Below are 14330 nucleotides of genomic sequence, written 5' to 3'. Positions count from 1 at the left end.
ATCCAGTTATGCTGCCATGAAAGACTCTGAGGATGCATTAAACAAATCTACCTAGTAGTGTATATAACCCTTTTTTGTCCTGATTACAGCAACAACAAATGGTGCCTCTCAAACTTCACAAGACAGTGAAACGATACACAGACATCCTGATATGTGAATATGTAATCACCACCCACAACTCATGAAGACTGCCTGAGCTGGGTAAGAGCTGTGCCTGTCTGCCTCAGTGGCATCTTAGATATGCTCAGAGGTAACGTGTGGTGGAGAGTAATACAACACACTCAAACCACTATAAAACAACTTGGGTGCAATAGGATAATGCATTTCTTGCAGAAAGTATATGTCAGCTGTAGAATGCTGTAGGTGAACAAGCAAATGTTGATGATCAGGTAGTAGGGTCTTCTATCATTCACTGGTGCAAGACTATGGCAGACATATGAGTAGCCCATTTCAGTCCCTGTAAACGTCCAAAATAATACTAGCACCATTTGCTCAACAATATTCTCTTGGCAAGCAGAATACATTATCTAGGGTATTTTTCAATATGTACCCCCACCACTGATACACAACAATGTGTAACATAACTCATCAGTTCATGTGACAGTTCTTCATGTTTCGGGTATCCAATTGGAGTGTTCCTGCACCACACTAATCTCTGTGCGTGGAAAGGTGCGTAGAGTGGAGATAAACAGATGGTATCATGGCTTCTATATCCTAAAGTGTGGTGATGATCCTGGTTGATGGTTCAGCTCCTCACCAGTTTTTCTCTAGCACTAAATTGGCAAGTGACAGATTTCTGTGGCCCTTCCGTCAATAGTTGACAACTGTAATAGTAAATGGTGACTATCGAACAACATTACTTATGGCAGTTAACTTGAGTGGCAGCTGTTTTACACACCCAAAATGATGTACTCGCAATATAACATCTAGGCCGTCACTTTGGCGCTCTAAGATCACACCGACAGCCTGTATAAGGCACGCTGACATGTTCCATCTGTTGTGGTGTGAGGAGGGCTCTCTCTCTCTCTTCCCATCATAAATATAATTAAATTTGTTGACAAATATAAGAGTTCAATAATTTAGTGATCTTCCCCCTTGTGGTATTTTGCTCTGAAAGGGAAAGCAAGATAGAGAATTAAAACACATTATGTTTATTTGTTACCAGTGTTCTTTTCGGGTCATTCCCGTCAAATCAACAAATGAAACCATCGTTTCCAACCTTACCCTCTTGGATTTAAATGAAATTAAGTATGCCTATAGTACTCACAAATAATACCACAAATTAATTTTTCCACATTTTTCTGATGAAAAGTTACCAAGTAATGGACTTTCAAAAATTGAAAAAATGACAAATTTTTGACTCGCGGAACAATGTTGTTTTCTTTATAACTCATGTTCTAATTAAGCTAGAACAATAAAATTTACTTCATTGGAAAGCTCTTTTAAAGAGCTTTTATATGATACGAAACATCATTAGTTTAATATATAAATACACATTGTTTATAAAAACAACATTGTCGAATTTATCGAATTTTGAAAAACTGTATTTTTAAAATTCTCAAAAAAAGATATGTGAAAGATACATTTTACATCTACATATTCTGAAAGTTTCAACTTGGGATGAGCATGGGATCACTATCAAAAGCAATTTTATGTTTACCACGATTCTCCAAAATCACAGTCAGATAGGTGAATTTCTATTATTTTGCTACACACGAAAATTTTACAGTGTTAGATTTTGTTACATGGTCCACAAATTGTACTTTTGAAATGAATAACTGCTTATTAAACTTAAGTGCTAACTATTTATTAATAGCTGTAAAACCACGGGAAAAAAGAAGCTATCTCTCATTTTAAAGATTATATATAAAATGATTCTTTGCTGTTACTATCTGCAATCTATTCAGTATTTTATCTCTGGTTAATATTGTCAGCAATTTTCACCTATTGTTAAAAGTGACCCACACATTCTTTTGTTGTGAGGCAGCTGTAGTGAAATTATGTGATTAACTCTGAAATGTGTTTTGAATCTAGCGTAAAGGTACTTTTGTACAAACCTCACAAGAGTCTGTAAGTTTGTATGCCTACAACCAGTTAATGTTTGCATACTATTAACGTAATGAATTATTTTTTCTACAGGAAGTGAAAGAATAGAGAAATAATACTGTGTAGTATTGAATATAAAAAGCTGGGGCATTCAACTTCAAAAACAATTTTTTAAATTAGTTTCTTCACTTGAGAAATATAAAATGCCTAAAATTTCAGCTTTGTGCTATAATCCATTTAATGAAAAGGGCCACAATAACCACAAGAAAAACTTACGGCCTGTTTCACAATGGATGATAGCAAGAAAACCTTTCTTAACTTTAAATCAAAAAGTGTGTAACAACCGCCGTAAAAAAATTGCACGAGTAGAAATTTGTTATACGTCTAGCACAGAAAATGACGATGATCTACTGTATTCTGTGGTGAAACAACAAAGTGAAAAGGTTTTATGTGATAGTGACGTACAAGACATTGCAGCAAGTGTGGCCTTAGAAAGGTTGAATGCTTCTTTGCAGTTCGTTGGTGAATCGCCAATTAAGAAGAAACAACTGTGTGAAGCAAAATATCCTAAGGAAAAACTAATTAAATTAACTTCAACAATTCAAACAAAGGTATTATTGCTTCCTTCTGAAAAAGAAGAAGAGGTACATGATTATGCAGAATCTGAGATGATCAGTCAGCTAAAAGATAAATTTGGTACATGTACATCTCGAAGTAAACAGATGGAAATTCTTACCATTTTACCTAAAAGCTGGAGTGTTAAGAAGCTTCAAGATGAATTTAACGTAACAAATTACATGGCTCGAAGAACAAAAGATTTGGTGAAGGCCAAGGGAATTATGTCTTCACCAAACCCAAAACCTGGCAAGACTCGTGATCGAACAACTGCTGATTTTGTTAAAAACTTTTATTGTTCTGATGAGATAAGCAGGGCAATGCCTGGGATAAAAGATTTTGTGCTTGTGAGAGATAATGGAGAAAAACTGCAAGTACAAAAACGGCTAGTTTGAAGTAATTTGAAAGAAATTTTCATGAACTTTAAAGACAATCATCCAGAGCTCTACATTGGATTTTCGAAGTTTGCAGACCTACGTCCCAAAAATTGTGTTTTTAGTGGTACACATAGAGAGTGTGTGTGTGTGTGTGTGTGTGTGTGTGTGTGTGTGTACTACCCACTAAAACTTCAAACTCAAGCTGACTGGATGTAACATTCCTCAGCTGACAAAGGATGAAGATAATCCAATAAAAACTTACAAAGACTGCATTGCAAGAGTTGTATGTAATCCGTCATTACCTGCTTGTCATTTTGGTGAATGTAAATTCTGCCCTGGCCCAGAAACATTTAAGACATATTTACAAGATATGTTGAATACTAATGATATTGATAATATAACTTATCAGAAATGGGTTTCTGTTGATCACACATCTCTAGAAACAATCATAAAATCATATGACAATTTTACTGATTTTTTTTTTTTGTGATAAATTAAAATCGCTTACTCGACATTCATTTGTTGCTAGTCAACAATCAACCTTCGAAAAGAGACTGAGAAATGAACTTAAAGAAGGCGAGGTCTTAGCGATCTGTGACTTTTCTGAGAATTACTCCTTTGTCATCCAGGATGAAGTTCAAGGATATCACTGGACAAACATGCAAGCAACGATTCATCCCATTGTTGATTATTACAAGGATGGGAACAAACTCGAGCACACAAGTCTTGTAATCATATCAGAATGCCTAAGACATGAGACTGTTGCTGTGCATTTGTTCCAATCGTACTTGATGGACTTCCTGACTGTTAAATTCGGTAGAAAACCAAAAAATATATATTATTTCTCTGATGGAGCATAAAAATAGGAAGAACTTTATCAACCTGTGCCATCATGAAGATGATTTCCAGACTGAAGCTGAATGGCAGTTTTCAGCCGCCTCGCATGGGAAGGGAGCTAGTGATGGTGTTGGTGGAACAGTTAAACGACTTGCAGCTAGAGCAAGTCTGCAACAGCCATACATTGATCAAATAATAACACCAAAACAACTTTATATGTTTTTCAAGGATAACATAGAAGGAATGAACTTCAAGTATGCTACTAAAGAAGATCACAAAAATGAAGAAATGAAACTTAAGGAGAGATTTGAGAAATGCTGCAAAATTGTAGGGAATCAAAAACTTCACACTTTTATTGCTTTTAGCAAGGACAAAATAATTACAAAAGTGTATTCAAACTCTGATGATAGTAAAATTGAACTGGCGACAGTTTCTGAGAGTGATACAATACTGTTCAAGGACATAAAAGGATATGTTGCTTGTGATTATAATGGAAACTAGTGGTTAACCTGTGTACTTGAAAAAAAAAAAATCAGGGGAAGGATGAAAGCACAGTTAGTTTCTTACATCCACATGGACCGTCACCATCTTTTACATTTCCAAGTCATCCAGACATTCTTTCCATAAGCAGTAGGGAAATAGTGGCAATCGTGAACCCTAAAACTGCTACAGGGCGAACATATAAGTTATCCAGTGCAGAAATGTTGATGTGCAATAGACTGATTAGTTCAAAGTATGAAGAAGTGCACTAATAGGACGCCTATTTGTAAATAATAGTAATTACTAACTGAATTTAGGTCTAATCTCAGGTATTCATCTTTCTGTGATTTTTTTAAAAAGTTTTCATTTTGTATTCATTAATTACACAAGCATAAAACATATGTTCTTTTATCAATTATAATTATTTTTAATTTCCACATTTTACAACAACATACAGCTGGTGAGAAGTAGGCCTAATATCTAAAATAAATTAGTTTTTACAAATTTTTAAAGCACCACCCTTAACGTAAAATTGCTTTTGATAGTGATCCCATGCTCATCCCAAGTTGTAACTTTCAGAATATGTAGATGTAAAGTGTATCTTTCACATATATTTTTTGAGAATTTTAAAAATACAGTTTTTCAAAATTCAGTAAATTCAACAATGATGTGTTTTTTAACCGTTTGTGTATATATATTAAACTAATGGTGTTTGGTATCATATAAAAGCTCTTTAAAAGAGCTTTCTAATGAAGTAAATTTTATTGTTCTAGCTTAATTAGAACACGAGTTGTAAAGAAAACAACATTGTTCCGCGAGTCAAAAATTTGTCATTTTTTCGGGTTTTGAAGGTCCATTACTCAGTAACTTTTCGTCAGAAAAATGTGAAAAAATTAATTTGTTTCATGATTTATGAGTAATATATGCATACTTAATTTAAGAAATATCTGAGAAGGTCAGGTTGTAGCACTTGTTGATTTGACATGGAATTGCCCTTTCCTCTTAAGTGACCAAATGCATTTCTGTCGTAAGATGATTACAAGTTTCACTTAACTTGTATCCCCTCCTAAAACACACCTCACATTTGGCATCCACATTTGTTCCTGGCCTTCCTTTTTTAGTTTTGTTATTTTTTTATTTAACTTAGCATGTTGCATTTTTTGCTCTTTTTTCCTCCGACTTACATCACTTTTCTCTCTCTCTGTCTAATATAATGAGTTATTATTTACCAATCTGGAGCATGAATTTTTAGCTTTTCTTTAAATTATTACTTTCAGCTTCTGTTCTGTATTGTGGAAGACCTCCTTAAGTTACTGCAATTAAACACTTATCCTTCTTTTCATTGTCTTCACATTAATATTGACACTTCATTCAGCAGTTCCTTCCCCTTCATACCTCAGAGAGATGCACTGTAGATTGTGTTACACTACTATTAATCAAGTCAAGTCTTTTATCCTCTAAACTGTGGATTTATTATCTAGAAGTACATATCCATCCTTAAAAAAGGAAATGTACAACATGGAATATTATGATTTAATTCGAAGAAGAGATGTTACAAAGAACTCACCCTACACAGGAAGTCAAGTAGAGTTGCAGTTACAGCTGGATGGGACCGCATTGAGTTGTTCATTACCAAAATTGCTGGTTCTGCAGAAAAAAAAACAACAGATTAAAGAACTACAGATGTAATCAAACAACATTATAAGAATTAAATGATTAGGAATACAGCATTAACTGCAAAAATCACCTGTACATTATGCTCATCAAATAACTGTTCACAGATGAGCACAAATGGATAGCAAATCAGCGATACATGATGAAATACATCTAATACAGTAACAGGCTCCAAGCAGCAGTGAATAATGGGTATTAAGACACTCTGACAAGTAACTTGATCAATTATGTACAGATACAGAAAATATTCACAATAGCATCAATCATGTCACCTAAACAACAACAAATGCAAACAAATACACCAATATAAACCACAAAAAATGCAAAAGATTAAGAAGGAACACAAACACTTAACGGAAACACACATCGAAACATGAACACAAAGTGACATGACAAACAGGAAACCCTTTTAGTGCTCTCTATCGCAGTCATGACAATCAACACATTAAAAAAATGAACTAACCAAAAAAAGTTTGTGTGTTAATTGAAAGCCCCCCCGCCCGCCCTCCTCTGCCACACTCCTAAGTTGTTGCGACTTGGCTGAAAGAGCCAAGCTCTAGAATGGTTCAGTGGATTGGATTCCAAAACAGATCATCTAGCTCTTGAATAGAACACTAACACATAATTGTGGTATCTCTATGATCAGTATATCAGTTTTGTAAAATTATTCAAGGAGAAAAAACGTTAAATACTGAACAACTACTAGAACAAAAATAAATACAAATTAAAAAATAACCATGTTATTTGACAAGTAATATAATTCAGAAATGAATGTCACAAAAAGAAGCATGTGGACAGAGTGAAATATATACAGATGTTCAGCCACACATCAGTTATTCACAGCTTATCTAATTTTGGTCACACACTGAAACAGACATACCTATATTCATTATATTGTCCTTGTCCGAATCAAAGAACAACCAGTCATAGAATAATGCCAATTTCGTATTCGAAGCAGTCACAACAGATGTGCATGTTGTAAGTAGCCAACCAATGACAGCCCATCGTGGTATGATATCAGAACACAGTAATTCATTTGTCGGATGAATAACACCAACAATAAATCGGATTAGGTCACAGCGTAAAGACTGTGATTCAGGTGTTGCCAGGTACTGAAACAAAATTTTATGAAGATAAGTCCAACGAGCCACTGTATTCTTCTCCTTGCCTTAAAAACAGAACTTGCTAATTTAGGTATCACCAATAAAGAATGGAACAAAAATAATTTGTGGTATTTACAGTTCTATTAATTTTTAGGATTTTTAATCAATAACCTCAATAATAAACCTCATTCACCAGCCTTGCACTCCTGTTTCTCCATTTTTGTGGCATACAGGTATAAATGAAATGAAAACCATTTAACGAAAGACAAGAAACTAAAGTAAAAAACATACATATATTACAAAATGAATGATGATAACTTTGAAAGCAACACCAGAAACAAATATCTAAATACAAAAGAGGAACCAACTGTCCTCAATAACTACAGCTCAAACTGGTTAAATGTTATTTGTGAATTTTGTCCCTGTGTCCTACTTCGCCTGTCTACTGCCCCATTGAAAATAGAACCGATAATAAAATCATTATCAACATGATTCCTCATGTATCAAACTTTCAGTTTTAATGTATGCCTTATTTGGACTCTGAGCAAGAAACCTCTTTCCCATTTCCTCTTATTTACATATTTTCTTCTTATTCTATTATTCAAGTTTCTTTATTAAACATTTGTCTAAAAAATGTGGTATTTTTCAGTTGCTAATGGACAAATCCTGCAACCAAGTAGGTTGATTGATAAGATTTTTGAAATCTTCCCAGAACATCTCTATATGTCAGAAATTATTGTATACTACACTAGGAACTGACTACTATGGAACTACTGTATTGTGTGTGCTTACATATGCTATAAATGAACATAACTGAATTAGCTGGAGAGCAGTGGCCATGAGCGGAAAAAAGTGATGTTTCTTCTGTTCTACTAAGTAGCTACTGGTTTACAGTTAGCTTAATGTTTACAGGAGAACACAGATACCAAAGAACATAATTTATCTATATGCTGTGAGAACAGATGTTCATCCATTTTGGAAATTGTTACTTTTCAAGCTACTAACAGATATTTCAGATATTTTTGCTCCTGGGATCTATATAACTTAGATAATTTGTGTGGTTAGTGAATGAGATTTTTTAAAATTGTATTTTGGATTTGCCGGAATTTCCAAATGTTTATTTTGTATAGTCTGTTAAAGGTCTTTGCTTGAGAACATATGTCCCACATTAAACCCCAAACAAGCAGAGAAAATGTACTTGTATATTATTTTTGTGCCTTGTATTGTGAAAGTGTTAATAATTGTCCATCTGAAGCAGCTTTTTATTATTAGCTACAACAACCATTTAGCAGGGGACACATTGCGTAGTGAGTGTAGGAATTCCAAGTTCCTTGAAGACACCATTCCAAGACGTCCATTTATCTGCTTTACACAATATCAGGATTGCTTCATTTTGCTAAATAAACATTTCATTCATATTAAAAAGGAAAACACTACCTAATGCTCGACAATATTATATTTATCTGGCTAAAAACCAGCTTTTGGTCTCTTAGGACAGCTTCAGGTCAACTGAATGTCGTAAACACAAATAAACATGATGTGCAAGGTATATTTTTGTATCCAACAGTGATTCGGATTTCCCACCTAGCACAGATGTAGACACATCTAAGGCCGCAAGTGGCAGCTGCGGGCCACTCCTGTAAGCAGAGCAACTGCCGATGTATTCGCCTCACTTGGCATTGCATGGTAGTGACTGCCGATGAAACTGTAGCCTGGGCTTGTGGGTCACTGCTTGTTGCACTCTGCAGCTGTTTGTATCGTGCCACTGCACAGCGAAGTTGACTTAGTTTGTTTCTGATCTAAAATGCTTACTGATTTGGAACTGTCATACTGGTATGTCAACTTATCAGTGCTTCATTCACTTCATGAACTCAAGACTCATGTGGACTTACAGGAATGAGTGTTCATTTCCCTGTGGTTTGTTGTAGCCCCCTCAGCAAGTGACAATAAATAGTTCCTACCTACACCAAGCAGGATAGAAAACTGATGACCAGGAACTTTCCGACTGTGCTGTTTCGTTTAGTGACCTATGGATGCTGAGGCAACAGCTGTAGTTTCTAAGCCTTCCCCTTGTACCATTCGCTTCTTTGATGAGGAAAGCAAGAGATAGAATGTCTATTTATGACACTTTGAACTACACAGCAAGGCAAGTCAAACAGATGATCCTGAACGCCGTTGTGCACTGTTTCTGTCATGTAGTAGTAAACTGTACGAAGTGGTGCAAAAATTAAGTGCATCCTGGTAGTTTGAAGTTTTCTGAAGTTAGCAGACTGAATATTATAGTCATCAAACACACATTGTTGCAGCTAGCCTCAAGTTCAATCAGTGTGTTAAGCAAAGTAAATAATCCTATGCAGCATGGCCTGTCAAAAATGTGATATGTTTTATGCAGATGCTTTAATTTGATACATTATAATCTGCCTGGCTCCAGATCTTGCAGTTAGTACAAAGGCTTTAGAAACTTTGCTAAGGCATAAGAAGTGACTGCCTCAGCACAAGCTCTGTTCGATGATTCTTCTGGTTTCAATGTCGGTAGCAGTATTACTTGTCATCATACTCTTCGATCAAGTGATGACTCCCAGTCACGGTCATCATCTGATTTAACGAGTTCTTGTGCGTCTGGTGATACAGGATTCAGTAGTTAGTCACCGTTGTGCTCACTGTTCGTCTCTTGGCTCTCAGTCAACGTCTTCAACTGATTCATCAAGCTCCCATGTGTCTGGTAGTCCGGTGCCATGGGATTCAGTAGGTACTACTTCCTCACCCTCCACACTGATGATATGTAAAGACAGAAGTGCTTAATCCACTGTTGGCATGTCCCAAAGTAAGCTATGGCTCCTGAAGAATTTTTCTCCAGTCATCGTATGAGAACCCCAGCACAAGTTGTGATGGCAAAGCATGTCCCGAGTGCGGCTCTCATCATCACTAGCATCACTGCCTGGGCTGGTGGGTGTCAACTTCAGCTGCTAGCATGCTATCCTGCCGCTGCCAAGGACAACAGCAGGTGGGATGCAGTATATCAAGCGACGGGGTAATGGTAGTCTTCCAGCTGCACACCAGCACAACCACCTCCATAATTAATTGGGATATTTACTGGTGCATTGGCTCCCTGCCACTGCATGCACTGTAGTGCAAAGTGCTGATGTACAACGGCCATTCAGTTCCACTATGGGGTGCAGGCTAAATACAGAAACATAGCTCAGAACTAACCTTTCCTGCAGATAATTCTTGGACGACTACTAACATTTTTGGTCTCAATTCTTTCGCGCTTTTCAGGTTCCAAATTCAAGATCAGGCGAATCAGATTTCTAATGCACTCCAATTTGGAACTGCATGTGTTGTGTGAAAATTTCAAACAGTTGTTTGAACCTACCTTAGGTTGTGCTACGAATTTTCAAGCACACATGTTGTTGTATCATTCGGCTGTGACTAAATTCTCTAGAGCTCATCTGATACCTCTTACCATGAGCAAACAAGTTAAGGCATAACTAGACAAGCTGTAGAATATGCATGTTATCTCTCCAGTGTCGTCTAATCAATGGGCAATGCCTATGGTTACTGTACAAAAGCTTCATGGGTTACTTCATATCTGTGGCATTTTTAAGCTTAACTTTAATGCACAAGCAAACGTTCATTTGTACCCAATACTTTCCAGAAGTTAAGCTCACTGACGCATATTTTCAGTTACCTATTGGTTAGCCTACAAAACAGTTTCTGGTGATTAATAATCCATTTGGCACACACAGATATATCAGATTGGCTTTTGGGATCACTAGCAATCCAGCAATTTTTTAGAGGTATCTAGAACAACTCATCCAGGGTATCCCTAATTGTGTCAATTATTTGGAGATTTGTTAGATACAGGGGCCATAAGGGAGCAGCACTTGCACAATTTATGACTGTTTTTTGAGTGGCTGCAAGCCAATGACCAATGTTGTTGTCTCGCCAAGAGTAGTTTCTTCCAGCTGGCACTCAAGTATTTGGGCCACATTTTAAGTAAGACAGGCTTACATTCACACAAGACCACGAGACTGCCTTTATTAATTTATTGGTGCCTTAGAATCTTTAAGAACTGCAATCCTTTCTGGGTAAAATCAATTATTATGCTAAATTCATTCCAAGTGCTGCTCATATTTCTCACCCACTTACTCCAGTTACGTAAAAAAAAGGTGGTTTGTTTATGTGGTCAGAGGCATGCCAACGGGCGTTCGTGAGACCCGAAAAGAGCCTCAGGTTGGTCCCTTGATTGGTGATGTTCCAACTGGGCGAATGGTTAACACTGGCCAAGGATGCGTCTGATTGTGGTGCTGGTGCTGTCCTGTCACATAAATTTGCCTGCAGCACAGAACAACCTTTCCAATTTGCTTCTAAGACACTGAACTCATTAAAGTGAAATTATTCACAGTTGAAAAAGAGGTGTGGCCATCATCTTTGGTGTCCAGAAATTCCCTGTCTACCTCTATGGTACAAAGTTGCAATGATTATGAATCACAAGCCTCTCCTGTCATCATTTGGGCCCCAAGCTAAACTCCAAACAAAATGGTTGCAGCGGTGGGTGTTGTTTCTTAGTCACTACACTTATGACACGTAGCCCTCTAATGCTGATGCCTTGTCTCATTTGCCATGTGGTTCTGACGCCAATTTTGACAGACATGAAATGCTGTGTTTTGCATGGACACAAAGCAACAGCACAACCTTGATGAGTTCCTTATTAAGGTGGGCAACGGGGCGGCAGAGACAAGCTGGGACGTGCTCCTACACAGGGTGTCATCCACAGTGCAGCAGGGCTGGTCTGAACATTTGCTTAAAGACACGGACCCAGAATGGTACAGTTACTTTTCCCTCAGGGAAAGACTTAATGTTACAGACAGGTTCATTATGTTAGCCACAGACAATACAGAATGTTGGGCTGTTGTCCCTCCTGTGCTCCACCCCCGCGTATTGAAACTCCTCCACACAGTACACTGAAGAATGTGCCAAATGAAAGCAATAGTGCAGCATCACACGTATTGGCCAGGCATTGGTGCCGCCACTGAACATTCCATCTGAAACTGCTACGCCTCTGTGTATAGCCAATTGGCCGCAGCACAGCAGTTTAACTCATGGCGCCACCCTGACCACACATGGCAAAGAGAACATGTAGATTTTGCCATTCACCAGCCCTCTCCAGGAAGCGGTATTGCTCTTGTTCACTGATGCATTTTAAAATATCGCATATGTAGCGCGGCAGTCTACAGCTTCCTCCGGGCCCATGGCCTGGCCTTTATCTACTACCTTTGCTATAGAAGGAGCCCTAGCTACATTGGTTTCTGACAGTCCACAATCACAGTTTCAGCAGTCGGGGATTTTTGTAGATATAATGGTACTGAACATACTACCACTGCCCTGTTTCACCCAGCATCCAGTTTGGAATCCAAGCTGCTGTTCAGGACACTCAAGTCGCAGAGGTGAAAACATTTTGAAATCAGTGAACTCAAGGAATGCACTCAGCAGCTTCCTGGCCATGTCTGTCAATGGACATAGTCCAGCCAAGATTTTGCACAAGCGCCTACCACTTTCATCTGGCGGTGCAGCCTCTGTGCCCCACCACATTACTGTGCTGGCTCTCGCGTGGGGGCCTGCACATTTGGCCAGAATCCCAGGAGGCATCTTGGTGGGCATAGGGGGCGACAGATGTTCAAGATGGGGTCAGCCAGTAGAGGCTAGTCCGTCACCGGAATCAACTCCGCCTACAGTGTTATGTGCCAATCCCGAAATGTCCTCAGGCACTGATGTGGCACCACCACTGGACTCATCCCAAAACCGCACCAGCCTCTGGGTCTGCTTCTTTCCCCTCTACCCTTTGACCTAGTGCAAGGCATCCATGAGAAGTAGATACTGACAAGTGATGGGAGTGAACTGAGAAGGATCACCTCCCTCTCATCCTATCGGGTGTGTGGTTCCTGTCCCTACAGCGGGCGGGCACCGCCCGCTCCGAATAATCTCAGAATAGTGTGTGTTCTAGGGACGAGGTGCTGATGAGACCAACCCATTGGCACCACCCTGTCACACACGCAACTTCCACTTCCCTGTGGGCCAACATGAGCTGCACCCCAAAGATTATTACCAGCCTCAATCCATGTAATTGGTGTCATGTCCTACTCTGTCCGTGGGGGTCGTGCCACTCAAACCATTGGGGGAGATTCCAGTATTGCCACACTGTATCTGACACTGTTCTGAATTCCCTTCCAAGCACAGATGCAGACATGTCAGTACTGAGGTTGAGTGGTGGCTGCGGGCCACCATTGAAAGGGGAGGCACCACCGATATGTGTGTGTCTTGTGGTGGCAATTGTACACCGCTGAGCTTGTGGCCTGCACTCATGGCATGCGTCATTCCTTGTTGTAGTTTGTAGCTGTTTGTATTGCACCACTGCACAGCCAAGATGACTTTGTTTCCAGTCTCAAGTGGTTACTGATTTGGAATTGTTGTGTTGTTATGCTGACTTTGCTAAATCCTGGACTTGTTAGAGTGTGTTCATTTCATGAACTTAGTATACTGGTGGCTTATACGAATGTGTGATCATTTCCCTATAGTTTGGTGTACTCATCAGAGCAAGTGATGATAAATGGTTGCTAATTATGCCATACAGGAAAGAATATAGACAGATATTATTTGTACACAAGATACAAAAATGACGCAGAATGTTTACATAGGAAAACATTTAGGAAAATATTACACTTTTTGTCATGTAGAATGTATTCCCATGTAAACACTGGTGTCCTTTTCGTATTTTCTGTACAAATGATACCTTTGTACATTGAATATCTTGTTTATCTGTGTTTGTGACATGTACCTGTCACCTGAACATGGCCTGAGAAGCTGAAAGCCGGTTTGTGACTAAATAAATATAATTTTGCAGAACATTAGGAAGTTTCTTCCTCTTTTGACATTATCATCATTTTCTGCCATGCACCAATGGAAAATTCAGTTAAATATTTCATTGGTTTTAGCTACACTTTCCAGAAGATAATTCCACGTGACAATAAGGAGTGAAAATACGTGAACTACTTGTTTACCAGTCAACACAATAGCAGACATTTCAAAAGGCACAATAAGCCAAACTGAATATATTCATCCATTCATCAATGAGCTGAATCCATTTTTGTTCATTATACACCTGGAGAACATGAAATTTCACACAGTTTTTCATTTAGTA

General features: G+C 38.2%; 1 protein-coding gene across 2 annotated transcripts in view; it reads right to left on the bottom strand.

The window, feature by feature from the left end:
- LOC126198888 (integrator complex subunit 3) overlaps nt 1-14330 on the bottom strand; it is an 80393-nt gene that overhangs the window by 59133 nt on the left and 6930 nt on the right. For both annotated transcript variants that reach the window (XM_049935497.1, XM_049935498.1), the window contains exons 5-6: nt 6910-7141; nt 5923-6002 (exon numbers count right to left, since the gene is read on the bottom strand). In XM_049935497.1, coding sequence (XP_049791454.1) covers nt 5923-6002; nt 6910-7141 — 312 coding nt within the window. The remainder of the gene's footprint in view (nt 1-5922; nt 6003-6909; nt 7142-14330) is intronic.

The sequence above is a fragment of the Schistocerca nitens genome, chromosome 8, assembly GCF_023898315.1.
Source record: "Schistocerca nitens isolate TAMUIC-IGC-003100 chromosome 8, iqSchNite1.1, whole genome shotgun sequence".
Lineage (NCBI taxonomy): Eukaryota > Metazoa > Arthropoda > Insecta > Orthoptera > Acrididae > Schistocerca > Schistocerca nitens.
The sequence above is the reverse complement of the archived record's forward strand: the minus strand, read 5'-3'. Positions and strand labels throughout refer to the sequence as shown.